Source organism: Agelaius phoeniceus (genome assembly GCF_051311805.1).
Source record: "Agelaius phoeniceus isolate bAgePho1 chromosome W unlocalized genomic scaffold, bAgePho1.hap1 SUPER_W_unloc_2, whole genome shotgun sequence".
NCBI classification, from domain to species: Eukaryota; Metazoa; Chordata; class Aves; order Passeriformes; family Icteridae; genus Agelaius; species Agelaius phoeniceus.
This window is the reverse complement of record NW_027509867.1, coordinates 3745155-3768462: the sequence shown is the minus strand read 5'-3', so window position 1 is coordinate 3768462 and position 23308 is coordinate 3745155. Positions and strand designations below refer to the sequence as shown.

The 23308-nt window shown below is 48.1% G+C and overlaps 1 protein-coding gene across 1 annotated transcript; it reads left to right on the top strand.

Annotated features, from left to right (window-relative positions):
• The first annotated feature begins 6445 nt into the window (after positions 1-6445).
• On the top strand, positions 6446-22528 carry LOC143692668 (TOG array regulator of axonemal microtubules protein 2-like). The gene is made up of 13 exons (XM_077172916.1): positions 6446-6454; positions 6583-6760; positions 7879-8040; positions 8662-8794; positions 10466-10571; positions 11308-11543; positions 13055-13207; positions 14400-14517; positions 15470-15573; positions 17368-17572; positions 18744-18960; positions 20042-20128; positions 22329-22528. Exons 1-13 carry the CDS (start codon positions 6446-6448, stop codon positions 22526-22528), a joined length of 1908 nt encoding a protein of 635 aa, XP_077029031.1.
• The last annotated feature ends 780 nt before the right edge of the window (positions 22529-23308 follow it).

Genomic DNA, 23308 nt, shown 5'->3' with positions numbered 1-23308 from the left:
CTCAGAGCATCTTCATGTCCAAAACCTGGATGCCAGCTGGGAATGTAGGAACCCTTAGTGAAAAGTGAGCATGAGGGGAGAGGTGGCAAATCTGGGACATGGTCTCTCCCTCACCTCCTCCATTTTCATTCCCTATCCTGGTCCAAGCTGCTTCATCAGTTTGGCTTTTCCTGCCAGGTCCCAATTGAGGGCATATCTAAATGTCTTGAGGCATGAATGGGGGCAAGGCTGGATGCTTGATCTGAGCACTGTATTCTACTCTTTCCAGACTTCCTTGCTCTATTCCAGTGGTGGGGATATGAAGAAGGGGTCACTGGCACCACCTTTGATCCCCCCCATACGCAAGGCAGTGAGTCCCCCTGTGGGCAGAGCTGCAGGGTCTCTGGAAAGCTCTCCCCAGCTGGAATTCCAGGAGTCCCAGGAGATGAGGTGAGCCAAGGTGTCTGCTGCTGCAGTGTGTTGTTCACCTTACTCTTCCTTTCTTGTTGGGTTATTTTTCACAGCAATCTGTCTCCTGTATTTTGGCAAACTTCTGTGTATTCAATATTTTGCCCATCCATGATGATCCAGCACAATGTCAAACCCAACACCATATGCCCCAAGAGCAGAGGTGGTGGTGGGGAAGAGGAGGCAGGGCTTTAAAGCACCCCCTGATGGGTCCTCTGCTGGGCTTGGCTATTGAATCTCTCTGTAATTGTTGTGGTGACATTTGGGAACTGAATTGCATGGGTCGGATCCTGCAGATGTTTGAATGCTGTCATCCTTGACTGTCAAATTCTGCAACCAGGAGAATGTGCTTGGGCAAATATTGGCTACTGGAAAGGTGTCCGCAAATTCAGGTGCTGCTTCTGTAAACGTCAGGTGTAATGTGACTATGCCTGGGAGTCCACAGTGAAATGAGATGCCAGATAAATTTTTCAGTATAGATGTAAAATCTGATGTATAATCCGATTGATGTTTAATATTTTGATCTGGGCTTAAGATCAAAGAGGGCAAGGTGCTAGAGAAGAGGCATAGGACTGTACCTGATGGAAAAATATTGGCTTGGATATGCAAGAGAAAATGTCGCTGTTACCCTTATCCAAGTGTTATCAATAAAGAGGGAGTCACAGAAGTATCATGCCAATTGAGAATCTTCGGTGGGGCTTTTAAGGTGTGCAATCTGAATCTCCTCCCCTAGCAGCTGAGTTGGAAACAGCCTTTTTGTTCTTGAAAGAGCCAGCAGGTGTAATATCATTCTCAGGAGACAGCAGTGCTCTGATCCCATGTAGCACGAGGCTGTCACCAGGGTAAGGCACGGGCAGGCAAAGTCAAGCTTTGGCAGCTGTACAAAAGTAGCTGCCCTCCATACGGACTCGTGTCTCAGCTCAGCAGCTCTTGCTGCTTCAGAGAGGCTGTGGGAGCCACTTGGCTGCAAAAGGAGAGGCAGCAGAACTGGGGAGTTCTGATGCAAGTTGAAGAATGACTGCTGTGTTTGGCCAGCTCTGTGTGACTCCAGCAACGTAAATTTTAAGGACAATGAATCAGCTCTGCATCCTGTTGGTTTATGGGTTGCATTTCCTCCTTCATCAGAGTGACCATGCTAAGTAGGTTTGCCTCCTTTCATGGTACACCCATTCCCTCCCTTCTCTTTCTACCTCCTCACATGTTCTTTTGTCCTCCATTTTCTCCAGGCCAAGACCCAGCAGCATAAACAAAGAGAAGAACTCTGAACTTGCAGGTAGGTACAGGGCATGTCTGTCCTAAAATGACCATTGTAGTCTTGACTCAGAGGTGACATTTGGAAATCTTGGTTAAAACCAATTATTTTCAAAATTTCTTTAAATTCATTTCAATTCTTTTGTGGGCTCAGTGGACTCTCCCAGAGCCCTGTCAGTGGGAGTGTTCTCTGGTGGTGTAGTGAAAATTCCACCAGTGTGAAGTGTTGAGTGGTACCTGTTGTCCCCTGAAATGCTGAGCTGGAAGAGGATACCTTCCTCTCCATCCTGCACATGCCTTTTATCTCCTGCAGCCTTTCTAGTGTCACAATTAGGGTAAAGAAAGCATTTATCATGAAATGAGAGATGTTCCCACTCCTTCCTCCTGCTTTTGAAGAAGAAAACCTTTCCTTGGGGCAGTTTCTGAGCCGAACCCTTTGAGATCTGAAGAGGATTCATGGACATTGCCTGGTTTTGCACTGGCAGAAATCTGGAAATTTCCTATGATAGAAAGTCCTGTTGAATTTTCCAATGAAGGAGAAAGAGCCTTCCAAATGGATGCAGCCTATGCAGGGTGTGAGTTTGTCATGCTGTGACAGCACAAGCCCACAGCCACCCATGGCAGGTTCACAGTGACAAATCTCTTCCCTGGCTGTCTCTGCCTGTGTCAGTGTTGCAGGCTGAGGCTGGGGCAGGAGATGCCTTCTGCCTTGTCCCTGTCCCTGCCTTGCCTGATCCCTGACAAGTGGAATTGTGCCAGACAAAATGCAGTCCCTGGTGCATCTGGGTCAGGCAATGCTTTCAAGTTGAAAGCCCCAATGACACTGTTGTTGTTCCTGTGTCATCTCTGGGTGTGTAATGATAGGAGAGATGAGACTTGGAGAAATAATTCTGCTGATGCAGAAAAAGGGATCAGATCCCCTGGTTCCTTTGGGGATCAGGGTTAGTTCTGCCAAATCCTGGCTATGGCCCCTTTGGAATGACTCTTTACTTGCTGATATGCAGCTGGAGTGCTTAATGCTCACTAAGTAAGGTGACATTTTTGCTGGATCAATTCTGGACTAGAAATGACCTATCTCATTAAACCTTACCTGTCTCACTTTTATTACTGACCACGGCAGTGGTCAGGGTGAAGGAATCCAGGTTTAAGACACTCATCCTCCTTGGCTGCCATATGATTTTATTCTCTGTGTAGCCATGTAAAGAACTAGTTCTCTTAATTCTAACTGCTCTGTTGGAGAGTATTTCAAAATGACCTACCCTCTGCTATTTCCATTAGGAATATTTTGAGTTGACAGTATTAGCCAAGATCAGAAATGTTTTGAGGCAGGTCATGTTTATGTTGTGTTTGAGTGTCTCTGCTGAAAAGACAGCAGGGGATAATAAACCCCTGAAACAAGTAAGTAGAGCAAAAATGGAACTTTGGGATGAACACTTTGTTCCCTACAAAGCCAGGCTCACAGAATACTGGGCACATCTAATGGAGAAAGCAAAGCTTCTTTTGCATCTAAAACGTGGTGCCATTGTTTGTGTCCCAGCACTTCTTTTGTTGTAAAGAGTAATATAAAATCCCAGAAATGCAAAACCTGACCTGGAATTCAGTGGGACCTACAGAAACAAAGGCCTTGAAAATTACTTTTGAAAACAATTACTTCCTTGCCAGTGTCAGATTCTAGAGAGCACAGTGAATTTCCAACTGTTTGGAAGGAAAGGGGTCCTGTAGTAGTGGGGAGGCAATGGGCACCACATGAACTAGTAGAGCCCTTCTCTCTTGGCTTGCCAGCTCCATATTGTTCAGAGAAATTAAACTGATGCTCATTTCATGAAAAATAAAAAAAACAAGCAATCTTTTCAGTAACTAAAATATGCTTTGAATTCCTCACCCATTAGATGGGTTGATTGTAAAGGCATGAGTTCAATTAACTCACTTCTTCTCTTGTACCTGAATGTCAGCTTCTTCTGAGCCTACAGCAAACACCCAGAGGAAGAAGGGAAAGAGCTCTTGGTGCAAGATAGGAGCTGGGATGGCTCTGTTCCCAAGGGAACTGGCTGACCTGTTGGGCTTGGAGCCTCCTGTGCCGCAGCCCGGCATTGGGAATGGAGGTTGGGGCTCCGGGGTGGCTCAGGGGCCTGGGCCCAGGAGCCCCGGCAGAGGCCGCGGAGCCGCGCAGGCCCCAGGGGCACTGCCAGGGAGGACAAGGGCAGAGGGGAGGGGGGCGCTGGGCTGCTTGCTGGCAGCAGGAAGGGTCCTGTGGCAGCGCAGAGAGGCTGTGCACATTGCCAGGGAACAGCTGTGCCCTGCATGTGCCCCTGCAAGGAGCTGTGCTGCTGCCAGTGCCCCTGGAGCTGCAGGGCTGCTGAGCTGTGGGGCAGGCAGAGGAGCAGGAGGGTGCAGGTGCAGCTGAGCCATTCCTGGAGAGCACAGGGCTCTGGGCTCCCTGCTGTCCCAGGGCAGCCCAGAGGCCAGGCTGTGCCTGTGCTAGCTCTGGGCAAGTGGCTCAGGGTTTTGCCCTGGCCTGCCTCAAGTGTCTGCCAGCAGGAGCATGTTTCCCTGTGCAGCTGTTTAGAAGTTGGCAGGAAATGTGTCCCATGAAATATGGAGCTTCAGATGCTTTAGATTGCATGGTGGCCTCTGTTCTATTTTGTGTGTCCATTTTGCTGGCCTGACTGACAGCAGTGGTCCCAAGGAGGTTACCTTGGGATCTGTAGTTTCCCTGCCAATATCCCAAAGGCTTTTACCTTCCAAGGCCCTCCTTTGAAAGAGCCACTAGTTAAGTCTCCTTTTTTTTATTATGCTGACCATTCTGCAGGGGCAAAAAGTCCTGATTTAAGACATTGCTTTTTTTCTACTGCGTTGCCACTTAATTTATCCTCTGTGAAGCTGTTGTATAGAATTGCAACTAGAAAATTATGATGGTGTTCACAGGGGTCTCAGGTTGAGGGAAGAGATGGGGATTTGACTCCATTGTTCAGAAGGCTTGATTTATTATTTTATGATATATATTACATTAAAAATATACTAAAGGAATAGAAGAAAAACTATACTAAAAGAAGAAAGGATTTCCTCAGAAGGATTTCCTCTGTGTCCGAGCCAGCTGACTGTGATTGGCCATTAATTAGAAACAACCAACATGGACCCATCACAGATCCACCTGTTGCATTCCACAGCAGCAGATAACCATTGTTTACATTTTGTTCCTGAGGCCTCTCAGCTTCTGAGGAGGAAAAATCCTAAGGAAAGGATTTTTCATAAAAGATGTCTGTGACAGAAAATCAGCCTTTAGTCAGGCTGGCCCAAAAGTGGCCCAAGCTCATACAGTTTAGAATGAAAATCCTTGGGGAAAATGAAATATCTAGTGTCAAGAACACAGTTCACATTTGGGTAACACTCCTGCAATGCTCAGATTTTCTTTGAATGTCCTCTAAAATATTCCAACAAAAAGAAGACAATGTTGATCTAAATGCATGCAGGTATTAGAACCTGGGGCTTCTTTCAGGAACTGGAAAGATGATGTTTACTAAAATCAGCATGAAAAAGGGCAGAAAAGAATCTCTGTCAAGAGCAATCTCTGTCTCTGCCCTTCTCTATCAGACACAGAGGCTCTCCAGCCTGCAGGGGCTGAGGCCTTCACCATGCAGCAGGTTTCAGTCTGCTGGCCAACAGAGCCATGTCGTGTCTGCTGCCAGTAGCCCTTCCCTTGGGAGAGGGTCCAGGCATTGTACCTTGCTGCTCTCAGTCACAATCTCTGTGTCTTGAGAGCTCTGCACTCTGGAACCTGTCTTGCCTGTTGCCCAGCATTGCATTTTTGGGGGCTTGAAGTCTGCCAGAGATTGACACAAAGCTTTGCTTCCATTCCCAGGCCGCCCACTGAGCCAGGCCAAGGAGACAGATCATCCCACCAGTCCTGGTCTAACGAGGGACAAAGAGCTGAGGGATGGCTTTGGAAAGGTAAGGGATAAGGACAGGGATGAGCAGACTTCCTTTCCAGTGGCTGTTTAGTGCTTGGCCCAAAATGTCACTGAAAATCATCATCTGCCACTCTTGGGGGATGGGGATTCCCTTGGGAATATATTGGACAGCTACAGAACCATTGCTTGGCTATTTCCAGTGGTGCCAAGGTCCCTGGTTTGGAGATGGTGCTAAGGTCATGCCAGAAGCATTCTTTATGTGCAAAGGCTGTTTTAGAGAAGTTCTGAATGGCAGAGCAAGCTACACATCAGTGCACATGGGCAAAGTGCACCCTTGGAAGCAAAGAAGCAAAGATTCTAATGTTGGGTGTAAGCAAGGCTGCAAAAGAAAATGGGAGAGGTTGATTTTTCCTGGTTACCTTTGTGGCTGTATCTCACAGCCCTCTCATTCTCAAGTTTTCTGCTCATTATCATCAGTGTTTCTGCAACTTGTTTTCACATGACTCTTCCTTTTGATCTCCTGATCTGAGAGACCAAGTCCTTCAGAGCCCTTCAGAGCTGAGTTGTTCAGAAGCCAGGAAGTGAGAAACAGCTGCAATTCCTGGCCATGAGTGTTAAGCAACAGCTCATTAGCCCTCCTTGCTGGGTATTGCACATGGTTTTTATTCTCCTGCCATGGCCTGTAGGAACTGAACTGCCTGCTCACTGGCCATGTCAGCTCTTCCTGTGTCTTGGAGCACTCCTATGACTTTGATGCTTCAAGCAGGGCTTCCTGACATAGGTTGCAGTTGCAGCAGTGGAAGGTTGTGGCACTGAAGTGTTCCCCCTCACTGTGTGTAATGGCCAAGGTGAGGACAGGAGACATTCCTCTGAAACTATTGGAATGTGGATGGAGCTGCATTGAAGCCTATGGCACTCTGTGGACTCTGTGCTCCTGATGAGATGTTGTGTGTGGTTTGTGTGTCTCTGCTTGCAGTCTATGATGTATTTCCATTGCACCCAGATCCGTGCTGCTTTGTGCATGTTGGCTCAAAAGAACTTGGAGCAGAAGGACGCAGAGCTTTTCGAGAGAGAGATGAAGAATAGGAGACAAAGGAAAACATCCTTGCAGCCTATTCCTGAGACAGTCGAGCCTGGGGATGCAGCTGAAGCAAGTAAGTGGTGGCTACACTTGTGGTGGTCCTTTTTGACCACTTGCTTGCCCTTTGCACAGCGTTGCAATCAGACTGGGGAGTTCTGCTTGCATCTGAGTGGAAGCTTGCTTGGGATTTAATTCTGTTTCTCAAAGGAAAATACAGAGGCATGAAGTGTCTTGCCCATGACCTCACTGAGTCAGTAACAGAATATCAGCTTCCTCCCTTGACCTCTAAAGTCTTTTAGAGTAGAAAACTCTGTCTTGCAAAGTACACTGGGGCTTCAGACTCTCTCCTGGAGAGCAGCCTCCAGGGAAGGGGAGTCCAAAAGAATGCTTTTCAACTGGGGTGCAGCCTGGAAGAAACAAAATTCAGCTCCTTGTAATGAAGACACCAGAGATCCTTCTCCTGCCACTCCCTGCTGAGGAGCTGGCACTGTAGAGCTGTGCTGAAGCCCCAGCCAGGGCTTCTGCTGTAGCCCCAGGAGGCAGCAGCGTTCCCGACTGAATCCCGGCTGAGGGGCTCTGCCTGCAGGGCTGTGAGCGCTGCCCGAGGGCGGCAGCGGGGCCCTGAGGAGGCAGCACTCAGCCCGAGGCCAGCACCCAAGGTTATCTGCACTTTGCTTTGGCAACTGCCCCTGCCAGCCTCTGCAACAGGAGAACAAAGGCAAAGCAATGCTGGGTTTCCTTGTTTCTTAGGGAAAGCATCACTGCAGTTTGGCTTTAAGCTAGAATAGGGTAGATTTAGATTAGACATAAGGGAGAATTTTTTTTATAATGAAGGGAATGAAAAGCTGGAAGGGTTTTCCCAGAGAAGCTGTTGTTGGTCCATCCTTGAAGGTGTTCAAGGCCATCTTACATGGGGCTCTGAGGAACCTGATCAGGATGAAGATGTCCCTGCTCACAGGAGTTGGACTAGATAGTGCTTAAAGGTGCCTTCCAACCCAAAATCTTCTAGGACTCTGTGCTCATTGTCCCATGTTAGTGTTATACTTGGTATAAAGTGGTATTTCATTGTTATACTTGAAGTTCTTTGGGATAACAAAGAGATGTTACGCAGCTCCAGCAAGTTTTCTGGCCCTTTCCATCATCGCCCTGTCCAGCATTCTCCCCTTACAAGCTCCTCTTTGGTCCCTGCAGCCTTTAGCCTACCACCTGTTGATGGCACAGCTTCTAGAGTGCAGAGAACACACCCTGGTGGTGCCTTGAAGAAGGAGGTCGTGAGGAAGCAGGACAACGTTCCCTTACTGCCCAATACACCCATCATCCATGGGGATGGCAGCTTCCCGCACAGCTCCTCAGGTAAGCCTGCTCCGTGGCAGCTTTTTCCACACGGGTTTGTCCTTGCACAAGGAGCACAAACTGCCTCCTGCCTCAGCCAGCACTGCTGGGATCTTGGCTCCATAGTCTGTCCTGAGAGTGAACAGCAAATCTACTTTTGAGTGACTCCAGCTTGGAAGTACTGGAGCAGTTGGTTCTTAGAGATCCATTGGAAAGTTGAGCTGAATAAAGTAGTGGTAAAGGCCTCAGCTCTGGCTTTTGCCCATCCTGAGAGTCCAAACTACAGCACTGGTGCCAGGAGGCAGCTGGGACTGCAGGGATGAGCTGCAGGGCAGTCTGCCAGGCTGTGCTCACTGTGCTCGTATGAGAACCACCACGATCAGTTGTTCACTCACTATCTGGGCACCTGTGGCACTTGGGAGCTGGCGCTGCGAGGCAATTGTCAGCTTCAGCCCGGAGCTGGGCCCAGCTGGGGGAGGCTGGGAGCAAGCAAGGAGCCCCAGGAGCCAGACAGCAGGGAGGCCTCTGAGCCAGCGCCAGTTTGTAGCACACGGAGCCCTGGCTGGGAGATGGGGCTGAGGCCGCTCCATGGCGGGGCCTTGCCCGGGGCTGCAGCGCCCATGGCCGACCCTCTCCTCACAGTGACCTCGCAGACGGCCCCTGGTGCCAAGCGCCGAGAGGAGCCGCTCCGTGGGCGTGGGCAGAAGGACAGAGCCTCTTCAGACCCACAGCAGTCCTTGCAGGAGGCATTCTCCTTGCTGGGCAGCGATGACTGGTAAGAAAGGCCCCGTTCCCTCTGTGTCCCTCTCGGCGTTAAGGTCGGTCAGAAGCGTGTCTTGCTCGTGCCTCGGAGCCCCGAGAGCCCAGAGGGCCAAAGGGCACTGGTGAAACCCCTGCAGAGCAGGGAGAGGATGAAGACTGGAGAGCAGCCTTTTCTTGGCCTTGCTCTGCAGCAGTGCTGCAGCTGCAGCAGGTCCGTGCTGTTTCCTCGCTTTGCCTGCTGCTCCATGGAGCTGCAAAGGAAACCTTGAGGGAAGAGAGAAAGCTCTGGAAGGAGATGATTTGCTGGCTGAAGGCAGAAGCAGGATGGCAGCAGTTTTGAGTGTAGAGATTTGGGTGCCTTGGGCCACTGGCCCAGTGGGACTGAGTAAGATTCCTCTCTGCTCCCACTGCTGACAGCAATGGCAGGTGACAGGGTCTCCCTGTGACCTCCTGCATGGGAGTCCCAGAAGCAGCTCCAGGGAGTTCCTTTTTCTGAGAAATGGACTGAGTTGTGCTTTCAAGTCCCTCAGCCTGCCATTACTCCTGAAGGGCTCATGGCAGAAGAGAAGGAAAAAGAAAGAAAACCCTCTAGGAATCTTGCACTTTTGGAATTCAACTTTTTACCTCTCACTGCTTCATATGGACCTGAGATGTTTTGCCAATACTCCCAATGTGTCCCAAAATTATACACAGGCAGAAGGAGGTCCAGAGTTGATAACCCTACAAATTTTAGCTGATACTGGTTTTCTTTTTGATGTCTTTTTTTATCACTCCCTGGTGGATGCTTCATTCACACAGGGGTAAGGACTCCATTCACACCGGGATAAGCATGAAAAATCTGCCATGATGCATCTCCTTGTGGAATCACCTTTGTTTTGCCCTTTCACTTCTGCTTTCTCTTCCCCATTTCTCTTTGGTGCCCTGTGAGGTGCAGAGAGCTTCTGCAGGTGTGGGGGGTCTGGATGGCACTCAGGGGTGCCTGTGGGATCGGTCACCAGCCCTGGGCTGCAGCCCTGATGCCTCACAGACCTTCCTGTAGCTGAGGGCTTGCACAAAGCAAGTGCTCAGAGACAGAGTTGTTTGCACCTTTTAAATCACTTGTTGCTGTTGTGGGGGTTGTTTTAGGTAGGGGGTTTTGGGAAAAGCCAGAGTTTGCCCAGAGTTTGCCCAGGGGTGGAATCTCCTGGGTCATCCTGCTGCTTTTTTGGGGAATGTGTGAGGTGGAGTGGAGGGGGTGACAGAGAGGCTGAGATTGTAGAGTGGAAACTCAGCTCCAGAGTGGCAGTGCAGACTCTCCCTGCTGAATGCCTGCTGGGGCTGACAAAGAAGGAAAATGCCCCAATAACAGCCCGGTGGCACTGTGCCTCAGGGACAGGTACAGAGAGGTGACAAGAAACAGCAGCATGGCCCGGTCTCACAGCTTCTAGGAAGCAGTGACAGAGGGGCCTCATGTGCCAGAGATTTCAGAAGGGCTGTCTTCTTAAATGGCCACTCTGAAACCCCTCTCTTTGCCTCTTGGGTTTGTGAATGCTTTTGACAGCCACAGCATCCTGGGGCAACACGTTCCAGGATTTCAATAAGCACTCCTTGAAAAGCACCTCCCATTGTTCAACTGAGCTGCCAGCCTGGTCATTTCAGAGGGTGCTGCCTTGGTGGAGAGAAAAATCAATCTTCTGCCTTTCAGGGAGCTGAAGGAGAAGGGACTCTTCACCATCAAACACCTGGCTGGGTCCCATTCAGAGGTCCTGCTTTGTAGACTTCGTGACATTTGCTTGGCAGTTACCAGCGAGGTGAGAACATTGTTCTGAATTGTCCTCCATACTTCATACACGGTGTGTAGAGTAGGTATGTGCTTGCTCATCTCCATGTGTGCTCAAGGTCTGCCTTCATTTCTGGTTTTAGACCTGATATTTCTAATGTCTGTCAGCTATCTGTAGGATCTGTGGGCACATGCAGCTGTATCTACTGGCAGGTCAGGTATCTGACACTCATCTTTGATTGTGGTGCCTTTATAATGCAATGTGCAAAGGCAGAAACTGAGACACTAATAACATTATTTTCCAGACTCCCAATCTCTGCCCAAACTGTAATTCAACACTGCAAATTATTCTGTAGACCAGAGCCTGTGTTTTCTGTTTCCTATCTGAGTGCTTCAGCTGCTGGTGTTGCTTTTTTGAACAGGAGCACCTGACTCTTTAATCTTTATGACTTGTGCCTTTATGATCTGAAAGCAGCTCTTGTTTTAATTTTCTAGTAAAAGGGCCTAAAATCAAAGCTGTGGACATTTTAGAAGGGTTAAGTAGAACACTTTGGTCAAATTTTTTTTAGGCCTGCAGTTAGCAGGTCTGAGGCCAGAAATTGGTGCCAGAGTAAGTGCCTTTCTGTGCTTGTGCTCTCCTGCTCTTCTTGTACTTGTATGTTCCTCTGGACACAGTGGGATGTGTTGTCATTTCCTGGGACTTCTGTTGAAGGTAACTGGTTTTCTTTTCAAGGTGATTCTTATACTTCCCCTCATGACTTCCCCAGGTGACCAACCTCCGTTCCAAGGTGTCCTACTCTGCCATTGTCACTCTGGGAGAGCTCTTTGTGACCTTGAAGAAGGACATGGACTCTGAGGTGGATGAGGTTGCTCGGGTCCTTCTCCAGATGGTGTCCAACTCGCCAGAATTTGTTCAGAAAGCAGCCAGTCAGACCCTGGGGATCATGGTGGAGAATGTGACTCCTGCACGAGCAATGGCTGCTCTCATGGACATGGGAGTCAAGTAGGTTCTTCTTCTTTTAGTGATGTTCTTCACCTTTGTGTGTGTGGGAGGGAGAAGGGATGAGACAGAGAATGGGAATGGTGGGAGGGAAGGGTCCTGTATCCTGCATCTTCTGTGGACTCAGTGACTTGTTTCTCCGACCACCCTCACTTCTTTCCTCTTGTCACCTATTTCTGCCCTCCTGCAGCCTATTATTAGTTCTCAGAATCACAGAACTGTAGAATATGGGGAGTCGGAAGGGGCCCATCAGGACCATCAAGTCCAGCTCCTGGCCTTGCACAGAACAGCCCAAGGGTCACACCAAGTGCCTGAGATTGTTGTCCAAATGCTTCTTCAACCCTGTCACCACTGTGACCACTGCCCTGGGGAGCCTGTTCCAGTGCCCAGCCACCCTCTGGGTGAAAAACCCTTTTTCCTGATATCCAAACTAAAGCTCCTCTGACTCAGCTTCCTGCTGCTTCCTGGAGTTCTCCCAGTCTGTCAGATTTTCCTAGATATGGTGACTGGTGGGGAAGGGAAAGTGCCTGCAAGGGCCAAGGATAGAGCCTTGTGCTTTTGTGGGAAGAGGGACAATTGCAATTGCAGCTGTGGGCAGTGTTTGGTATTTCACAGCACTAACCACAGAGGCCCTGGGGAAAACCACCTATCCTCATGATGCCATTAACTTGAGAAATGAGGAGGGTCCTTGCTGGGGCATGGAGCACATGGGGGACAATCTGCTGGGTGTGGCACAGCCTGCACAGCAGGGGCAGCTCCTGCCAAAGGAGCCTTGTATGACTGTCCTGGCCTTAGAGCTCTACTTTCCATTCAAACTGATGTTTCGTGTTAGCCTTGAGATGATGAATCACTCTAAAGGCACCTTCACAGGCCGAGTGCCATGGGACAGTTGAAGCAAATGCTGCCTTAAATGTTGGTGATAGTTCCCAAGAGACACTCTCTAGAACAGGACAGCCTGGCTAAACTGCCTGCCACCCTTTCCCCAGCTTTGGAATAGGGAAGAACATTCAGATGGATCCATTTCCAAGCCTCACAGAAGAAACAGGCTGCATTGCTGGATATTCTGCAACTTCATGGCCCACAATGTGTTTTCCCTGCATTTGTTATTTTCCAAAGTTCTGCAGATTTGGGGATACATGGGTGGAAAGAGCCTCAATCCTGCTGCAGCTCTGTGTACTGGGTGCCCTCTGATGGGTCAGCATCAATTGTCCTTAATTTCTAAATTATTCATATGTCACCTATTTCTTTAATCTTTCTCAGAATAAATACTGAGAAAGAAATTGAGTATCAGACCGTGCAGGGAGGCTGAATTCCTCCCTCTTCCGCGCAGGCAGGCCTTGTGTACCATGCTAACTTTGTGTTTACCTGAGGACAGAACCTTCTGCAGGTGTCTGAAGGTGCAGGGAGAGCCCAGGCTCCTTCCCCCAGCAAGGGCAGGGAGCAGGCTCTGGCCAAGGCCTGTGCTGCTGCTGCTCCTGGTCCCTGTGGCCCAGGGTTTGCTCTCTCCTCCGCAGCAGCCGCCACGCCCCGGTGCGGCAGCGTGCGGCCGAACTCCTCCTGTCCCTGATGCAGAGAATTGGAGCCACCAAGCTCGCAGGCACAGCCAGGGCTGAGAGGCTGGCACACGTGGCAGGGAAGCTTGCTCAGGACTGTCACAAGGACACAAGGTAATGATCTTCATTTCACCTCCTAAAACAGGAAAACCGTTTTGTGTCTGGCTATAAAGGTGAAACCACAAAAGAGTGGAAACTAAAGGGAATATGAAGTTTCCTCATGGTGTGAATAATGGAATATGCTGAGTTGGAAGGGACCCTGATGGGGTCAAGTCCAGCTCCTGGCCATGTGCAATGACCCCAAGAGTCACTCCATGTGCTTGAGAGCATTGTCCAAACACTTCTTGAGCTCTGTCAGCCTTGGCACTGTGACCACTGCTCTGTGTTGCCTGGGCAAATGGCTGTACTGGGAAACCCGAAGTTGGCCAGCAAAAAGGAGCATTGCCAACTTTTTCCTGTGGCTTGAAGGATTCTTTAGTGAGATCAAAAGAGCTCAGGTCAGCCAGTCCAACAGTTTTGTTTGGCCTTAGGTGCACAACACAAAGCCAAAGTGTTGGCTAATGTTCATCACTGAAGGATCCCAAACATCCATTTCTCATTAACTTCAGACTTTCCTAGAAATATTTCAGAGGTCTTCAGCCAACATATTCAGTCTTTCTAAACCTGTTCTGCAGATTTCTAGAATGCTGTTATCTGTGGCTCAGTGAACTCCACATTTCTTCTTGAAGAAAACTGTGGCAAAATCAACCCAAACCACCAAAATCCCCTTCCTTTGATGATGAAATTCCCATGAATAGCTGCCAAGAACACCAGAGCAACTAGCTGCCCCTGTGCAAACACATAGTATAGAATACTCAATAGGATGCATGAGGTGTTTTGTTCTGGCTTCCCTGCCAGTTAAAGAAAGGCAAATTATTGTGCAATGGCAGCAAGACACTGCTAATAGGCTCTGACAACAAAGCAGATGTGTTTTGCTTGTTCCCTGAGATCCTTTGATGCCACAGAAGCACACCCACAGTTTCAGAGTGAAATGGTATTTTTCTGTTGCCCCACATTCTCCTCTTGCCTCTTGTGTTCAGCTGACAGCACTGTGCAGTGTCAAGTGAGGTAAATCTCCCTCTTTGCTGAGCAGGAAATGCCTTCTTGTGCAAGGATTGCACCTGATGAGTTTAAGGTATCAGCCTTTTCTGTTAACACTCTTCCTGTGTTTGTTCACTTTTCTTTTGTTTCCTTTCTTCCTTCATGCCTTCCTGCCTTCCTTTTTGCCTCCTTCCTTCCTTTCTTCTGTCCTTCCTTCCTTCCTTAGGCATTATGGACAGGAGATGGTGAAGATGTTGCTCAATCATCAACAATTTAAAAAGCTTTTGGAACAATCTCTTTCCACCCGTGACCTGGAAGATATTCTGACAAGAATCAAGAAGAAAGTAAGTGCTTGGCAGGAGAAATGTCTCCTTTGTGCAAGTATTGCCGCTGCTAATATGAGATCAAACATACCCACTCTGTCTTTAGCTCATTCCTCTTCTGCTGAATCATTTTTCTCCTGGGAATGAGCTGTTAATCCTCAGCCTGTTCATCTGCAGATCACAAAGGAATTGATATTATTAGGGAAAAAGTGGGGTTTTGAATATTTTCAATATCGGTCACAAAGAGGAAAGGGAAAGAGGAGAAAATGGGTTTACATTTAAGTGTAAGCCCCCACCAGGCTCTCCCTACTCTGCCCCTGTAAAGGAATTAAGTGAGAATTGTGCTCCTGAAGATAACAGAGTCTTTGCAAAGGACACTGGAAGTAGTAGTACCAAGAAAATTTGCAAATACACAAAAGATGTCCAAGTCAATCCTAGTTACTTCAATTACTGTCTGTCTTTTGGGAATGCTGCCCTGCTGTCAAGCCCTGTGGAGCTGGAAGAAGCTTGGTGAATTCAGCAGCATCCAGTGGAAAATCCTTTGTTTGTTTGATGGGATTTTTCTATCGACATTACAGAAGGGAGCCTGCCTTTGTGCAGGCACAGGGAGAGTGAGTGTTGAACCAAATCGACTTCCAACACAATGGGCCAACCCCCAAAGAGTCCAGTTTGTTCTGCTGCTTCCTTCACAAACACTCATTGCCTGCCAGTTTGCATTATTCCTATTTATGCTCAAGACTAAGGAATTTGGGATTTTAGATTGCTGCTCAGTGTGGTAGCACCCATAACCTGCCTTGGGCTACTGAAAACAAAGAGTTGGCATCACTGAATCTCTGGTCTGTTTCCATCTGTAAGTTAGGAAATGTTTCCCTAAGCCTTGGTAGCAGTGATCCTGGTTCTAACTTGTGTTTTCAACAGGGAATTTCCAATTTTATACTCCAAAGATTGATGGGGTTTCTCTATGTCTTTGTAGGGGATGGCAAACCAGAAGGCTGAAGGCCCATCTGTCAAGGAGCCGGTGAAGGAGAGGAACGGTGGCCCAAAGAAGCCCCAGGCCACGTTGTCTTCTAGCAAATGGTACTGAGCACTTTTGTTAGATGAGACAAAGCACATGACAAGCTTTACATGTCTCTTCCTCAGGAAAAACTTTCTGGCAGAGATGACCAATGCCAGAGATTGTTTCCTTTCCCTACAAATGCTCTAGGATAAAAAATGTCTACTTCTGCATTGTGCTGAACACAACTTCTCTGGAGGGGTTTCCACAAAAATGGAGAGACAAAAAGACACCCATTGGTTGCAGCTCAGACAATGCAGTGCAGTGGCAAGGGCAGTGTTGTGGAGGCTGGGAGAGGGCCAAGTTTCTGCTGCCTGATTTCAGACAAGTAAATTCAAACAGGGCTTTTTTTTCATCTGAGTGGAGTCTTTTTCAGATGGGTGTTTTGATGAGAAATCTCAGTCTGGAAGCAAGATGCCATTCCACAAAGATGCAGTTCTCATCCATGTGGTTTGGTCTGGCTGAATCATGGTTTTCTTACACTCAAACAGTATCAAGTTTGAGTAGTAAGGAGCAAGGCAATTCCTGAACAACTTCAGCCAACAGGTGTCTCAATGTGGACTTTTTGTCTTGATATTCCTGTCCTTCATGTAATTTGCTTGATGGACAGCATGTTTGGTTTATTTCCCCCTGTGCTGCAATCAGCATTTAAGACAGGAATTGCTCCTTGCTGTCTCTTTCATGGCAGTTGCAGAGCTGCTTGTACCTGTTCTCCTCTGATAACAGAATTTAGCTCTGTCCTGTTCAGCAGTGGCAGGAAAGTGACCACATGCCTCAGTAGCACAGCTAGCATCTTCCCGTGCTCATGGAAGAGACAGGTTGATCAGGAGAATTGTTCCCAGTGGGTTTGTTAACCTGTGCATCTAGGCTCTAGGGAAGCAAATGAAATGTGAGTGTAGTTCTGGGATGTCTGGCTTCCATTTTTATCTCTCTTACTGATTTTCTGAATCCTTCAAATATAGCCCTGTTTATCTGTTCAGATGCATCTGAGCTACTTTTCCAGATTGTCATGCCTGGTGTAGAGACACTTCTCCAGAGTGATGAGTTTCCTTATTCTAAGACACACATGTCCCTTATGAGGAAGCATTTAGACTTGGAAGCAGTGTCTCTCTTTCTCCACAAAGCAATGTGACCTGTGTGCCCTGGCAGCCATCTGAAGATAGATCAGATGCATCTCATCCTTGGTTTTCCTCAGTGAGCTCTGGCAAGAACATTACTTGCAGATTGTCTCCGGTAATCATTGTCATGAGGTCCACATTGTTCTTCAGACCCTCATGACTTTCCAGCTTGAAATCACATAATAGGAAAGCTGCTCAAGATGTTTTGCTCACAATTAACTGAAGGTATTGTCTGTGGCTGCAGCTCTCTCCATAGAGAGCAGCAGGCACAACTTTCCCAGGCATTGTCCTGGGGAAGGCTGTGAGAAGATCAGAGAAAAGAATCAGAAACAATTCTTATCTGCCCTTGCTGCGCCTGTTGTTGTGAACATGTGGAATGTGTTATAGAGATTTGTTTACTAAAGGGTAATTTCTTAATTGGCTACTGGTGATGGTGTTTTGGATTCAATTGACTAATCTGGTCTGTCTGTATCAGACTGTCTGTAAGGGTGATGAGTTTCTGTATAGTATAGTATAGTATAGTATAGTATAGTATAGTATAGTATAGTATAGTATAGTATAGTATAGTATAGTGTAATAAAGTGATTGATCAGCCTCAGCTTTCTGGAATCATGGAGTCAATGCTAATTATTTCCACGACGGGGATGCCATGCTACAATAATTATCACCAACAGGTCCTCATTTGGTTTTATTTTCCAGGGTGAAATCTCTCTCTGATGGCCACCTCCTACACCGTGCAAAAGCCCAGGTCACGTCACCTCCAGCTGTGGAAGAAACGGAGCTGCTGCAGAAGCTTTACCATCTCCTGGAAGCCAAGGGGTTTCAGACAAGGATGGAAGGAGTGGAACTCCTCCAAGACCTGTGCAAAACCAGCCCCCAGCTCATCTCCACCAACATTGTCCAAGTACGTAGGGTATCTTCACTGCTCCTTTCCTTTAGCTCCTTTCCTAAGCCTGTAGCAGCAAAGTTAATTCAGTGTGTCTTGGCACTCTGTCCTGGCTGTTTGGGACATGCTGGTCCCTCTTACCCAGACAAATGTAATTCAGGTCCAGGCTTCAGGACAAGTTATTTCAGTCCAGCTGTATTTGCCTGGCAGGTGCCTATTGATGCTGTTCATCAGATGATGGCAGAATTTTCTGCTGGTGTAACTGCTGCTGTCTCCTACTCCCAGTTGGGTTAAGTGAAGGAAATCCAGCCCCTGAAAGCATGGCAATTGTTCTCTAGACCAAAAATGGGTTTGCATAGGGAAGAGAAGTATCAGGCTGGGTTGGTTTAAACCCAGTTGGCTTTTCAAAAACAACACTTCTATATACTCCTTCTTGTCTTACACAGGCACAGCTCTGGCTACTCATTTCCATCCTTGTTCCTATTCCTCTTGGTAAGGACAGTGCTCACCCTTCTTGGGGGGTCTTTTTTTCTCTTTGGAAAAGGATGGAAACAGCTAAGGACTCATCTCTGCCTTCTCCTCCCAGTAGCTGCTTTTTCCCTTTTTCCAGGAAAAGGTGCCTGATAATGTGGCTGTCAAGGGACTGAACCTGCTCTAATGAGAGCTGTACAGCACATTCCATTTCAGAAGTCCACATGTTACTTAGAGAAATGGTCTGGATCCTGGAAGAGTTGACCAGAGCCCTGCACTTCTCCAGACTCTGGCTCTGAGACAAAATAAAACTTAAGTCTCCTCCAGCCAAAGTTTTGGCAAAATCATAACTGCCCTCAGTACTTGAGGCAACTGTATAGAAAACCAGGCATTGTAAACATCTGCTTCCATTCAAAGCAAAGGTACTCTTTAGCATTAATAAATGGAATTGATTTAATGATTTAGAGATGGAGAGAAATACCATAGGGGCTACTCTGTCCCCAGCCCAAACTCTTAAAAACAGAAGAAAATCTTTCAACCAGCATGAGGTTGCACCACCATTCCAGTGAGTGGCCCACAGGAAAACAGTGAAATTGTGCAAGCGAGTGCTGACCTGACAGAAAGGATCACTTTCGTCTTTGACATTGCTGACTGCGACAGCCACTCTTCAGACAAGGACATTTGAATCCAGCTTTCATGTTGCTTGTTCTCTTCACAGATTTTTGATTATTTTGTCCTGAGGATATCTGACAGCCACAAGAAAGTGAAGCAGAGGGCGCTGGATGTGCTGGCTGAAATCACAGGAGTCCTGAAAGATGCCTTGAACCCAGTGATCATTGGTTTGGTGGAAGGAATAACAAAGAACCTGAACTCAAAGGATCCCAGGGTTCGTGCTGCAGCTGTGAAAGCACTGGAAGAATCCATTGCTCATTTGGGTAAGGCTGAGCCCTGGCAGGGACTCTCCTCAACTGCATCTCTGTCTCTCCTGCACAAGAGAGCGCTGAGTGCCATGACAGCTGCTCTTGTCTGTGGAACACTGCAGCTGACACCCACCAGAAGCTGTGCAGCTGCAGTCCTTATGCACCATCCCCAACAGGCTGGAATGTGCAGCAGCATTTCCCAACAGTCCCAGGAGCCCTTGGCTCTGTGCTGCTTGTCTGAAGAGCAAGTCCTGGGCTACAGCTTTGCTACAGTTCAGAGGCAAAGGGGGTTTGGAGTGTGCTTGGGCCCTGTCTGACTTCCCAAATGAACAGCTTTGCTGTTGTCATGAAGGGACACTGGCCCATCAGAGCCTCTGCAGAGCAGCCACCTGGGAGGCTCTACATTAGAGGCATCAGCTGCCTATCTTCCACTTTTCTTCTTTGTCTTCCATGTTCAAAGGGGAGCTTATGATTCACCAAGTTCATTTCTTTACAACAAACAGGTATAAACCCAGCTGTCAATGATGCCTTGTTCCACATGTTGTTTTGCATGGGGCAAGATGGCCACAGCAATTAACTACATAGGCAAGGGCTGCTCTAAATTCCTTTGCCACACAGATTTATGTCAGCTCTGAGAATGCTCACTGGGGAAATATGCCTGAAAAAAGGAGTGTTGAAGAGGCAGGTCTTCAAGAGGAGTTTCCACTTTCTCCTCCCCAGCTGCTCTGTAAACTCAGGAACTGCCTGACTCAGTGCCTTTCTGTGACCCAAGTATGGGCTTCTTCCTTTTTGCTCTGGGATGCAAAACCTTTTCACTGCTTCCATGTGACTGAACTCTTGAGGTCCCTGATGTGAAATGTTTTAACATAGCTCCTGCTACAGCAGACAAGTTTGGATTTACAAATGTGAAAGGAGAGCTTTTCTTTTGGAATTTTAAACCCTGCCAAGCAGGCTGGAAGGAAAGAAGAAAAGGATTCAAAAATCCACAGAAATGTACTTTATTTTATAAATGGGGTTGGCCCTGCCCTTTCCCTCCTCACTGTCCTTTCTCCTATGACCTGAGAAAAGTGAGCAGAACCATGTGTTTCCCTTGTAGATCAAGTGTCACTGCTGAAAGAGTTCAGCTACCAATGGAATCACCTGAGTGGCCAAGCTCTGCTGGATGTCACCGAGTGTATCACAGGTATGGCCTCCCCTTCTGAGCCAAGAGCTCTGCCCAGGGAGTATTGACAGGGAATGCCTGTGAACAGACAGCAGAGCAGCTCCTCCTCATCAGGAGGTGCTGAGCTTGTCCCTGCTGCCCAATAGCCCAGGCAGGTGGATTTGGCAGGATTTCCCTGGCTGCTGCAGAGCTGGGCAGCATCTGAGATGGGGGCAGCGCTCGGCCTCGGGGCTGAGCTCTCACTGGGGCATCTCAGAACCACCTCCAGCAAAGGGAGGGGCTGAAAATACCCCAGCTGGTTCCTCTCTGGGAAGCTCAGGGACATCTGTGATCTTTGAGGGGAAATGGTGACAAATGCTGTTTCAGGGCATCAGTTTGTTCTGTCCTCACAAAATTCTTGTTTTTCTGTTGGAAAGTTTTGAGGCTGAACCGTGCAGAGCCTGGGGGTCACAGCTTAGGTCAAAACTCAACAGAGGCATCAGAGGCAGGGGTTTAGTGCAAGGCAGCCTCTGGGGCACAGGGACAGAAGCAGAGGGCTGAGGCTCCCTGCCTGTGCTGTCAAAGTGGCTTGGACTGAGCCTTTCAGGGTGTGCAAACAGTGTCTGCCTGTGCCAGCGCTGTCCAAAATGCTACAAATGCAGCTGATAATTGATTCCTCAGAGGAGCTTGCTATGTCAGCAAGAGACAAGGAATGGAAAAAGGATAATCTCAATATATAGTAGAGAGGAGAATTGATCACCTGGCTTTACCTGGGGCTAAATCCACTGCTAATTATGCCAACATCTTTAAATGCAAGGTTTAATACACTTTGTGTCTCCATTAGGAATCTCAAAAGGGCACATTCGGTGATTGGGAATGTCAAAGGCCCTTTAAAGAGCAATTGAATAAAGTAGATCTCCAGCAATAGGGAATTTAGTTTAGCAGTTCTTTTGATCTCTTTTTCAAATAAAGGAATTAACCATAAATTAGGATTACTTTAGAAAGAGCAGATGTTGTCTCTGAGATTTAGTAGGAACAGACAGCTGTTCCTCACGTTCAGTAGTCACCGATGTCTTTAACTGCATTTAAACTCAAATTAATTCCCATTTTAAAATGGGTACCATAACCCTTTCCTGCTTAGCAAAATTGGTTTTGGGTACTTGCAGGAGCTCTTTCAATGTTGATGACTGCTGGTGGATAAACAGCACAGAGAAAATGAAGTCTCTTCCACCACAGAATATTAAATGGCTGCTAGATAACATTTTGTCTGATCAGAAAATAAGAATGGTCTCCAGAGCCATTCAGGTTTTGGTCTCTCAGCCAAATCTGCCATGCAAGAAGCCTGTTGGTAGTAAATTTTTGTCTGTGTTTGATATAGTTCAGTTCAGAAAATGGGCAGAGAGCACATTTCAGAGACAATATGAGAAAACATTCGTGTTTTGGTTGCATTTCAGTCCCCTGTGTAGCATTTTTCTTTCTCTATGCCCCTATTTCAGTGGACATTAAAAGAAAAAATGCCATTAACATTGGGAGGGGAAGTGGCAATAAAATGTGGAGATGCTCAAATGCCACAGGAATGGGATCTGGGTAATTCTCTAAGACACCCTGAGGTTTGAAACAGCTGTTTCTTGGAAGCCCCAAAAGCATTCTGCCAAAGACACCAGCTGGTCACTGATGTTTCTAATCCAGCTGTCAAGGAGCAGCCATCTCTGGTGGGCTGGAGTTTTGAGGTGTGTTCTAATCCTGCCCTTTGCTGTGTGCCACTGAGCACAGGGAAGAGCCAGACTAGACATTTGGAACTTGACATCAAAGTTACAAAAATGGAATCAACCCTTTATTATAAATCTCTCCATTTCCTCTCTATGGTGCATTTCCAAATCTTCAGTGTGGATTTAGACAAGTTCTTAATGGAAATAAAAGGCAGTTGGACATTTCGTTCATTGTTTATGCAGAAAGAGATTGTGAAATAATTTAATAAATGTGCGAAGTCTGCCACAGGGACAAGGCTCTGGTTGGAGCAATTAGTCCTGAGGGGTTGGTGGTTCTGTTTCCAGGATGATCAGCTGCTTTGCCCGTTTCTGGATCAAGGGGCTCTGTGTGCCATTTTGCTGATCTTGGCCAGAGAGGCTTGCCAGAAGCAAAAGCAGAGGTAGATCCTTGTTTGCATTGAGGTTGTGGCTAAGGAGCTGTGTCTCTGTCCCGGCAGTGCTTGTGCAGTGGGTCCATGCCAGGAGCCCTGCAGTCGTCCAGCGCGACGCCCTGCCTGTGCTCTGGTCCTTCCTGGAGAACAAGGCGCTGCCCGTGCGGAGCGCCAGTGTCCGCACCGTGGCCACCAAGCTCGCCTCTGCCCTCTACAAGGTGATGGGCACCCAGCTGAAGAAATGTGCTGCCAGCAAGCCTGCACACGTGCGGGAAAACCTCTCCAAAATGCTGGGCTGGTGAAGGCGAGATGTTCTCCAGAAAGCTGAGGAAGCGCTGAGTTGGACACCTCCGGATTTGCCTTTTTAGCTGTGCCAAAAAAGATGAAATCCAAAGGAAGGGTTTGCATCTGCCCCCGCTCTCTCCATTGCCCTTCCTAGTCATGGCATGGGGGGCCTGGAGCAGCTCCAGATGGAGGACAAGGTGAAGGGAATCATGGCTCAGCCTCACACAGAGGTGAGGGGGGAGCTGGGCCAGTCTCTGTTGGGAGGAAGGGTCTTGTGGCAGCCCAGAGAGGCTGTGCACATTGCCAGGGAACAGCTGTGCCCTGCATGTGCCCTGCAAGGAGCTGTGCTGCTGCCAGTGCCCCTGGAGCTGCAGGGCTGCTGAGCTGTGGGGCAGGCAGAGGAGCAGGAGGGTGCAGGTGCAGCTGAGCCATTCCTGGAGAGCACAGGGCTCTGGGCTCCCTGCTGTCCCAGGGCAGCCCAGAGGCCAGGCTGTGCCTGTGCTAGCTCTGGGCAAGTGGCTCAGGGTTTTGCCCTGGCCTGCCTCAAGTGTCTGCCAGCAGGAGCATGTTTCCCTGTGCAGCTGTTTAGAAGTTTGCAGGAAATGTGTCCCATGAAATATGGAGCTTCAGATGCTTTAGGTTTGCATGGTGGCCTCTGTTAAACTTTGTGTCTCCATTTTGCAGATCTGGCTGGTTACAGTCTTACCAAGAAGTTTTCTCCAGACACTTCCGATGTTCCCTCACCCACAAAGTCCTCGCCTCCCATCCAGAAGAGCTCTCTTTCCTCCAAGCTCAGG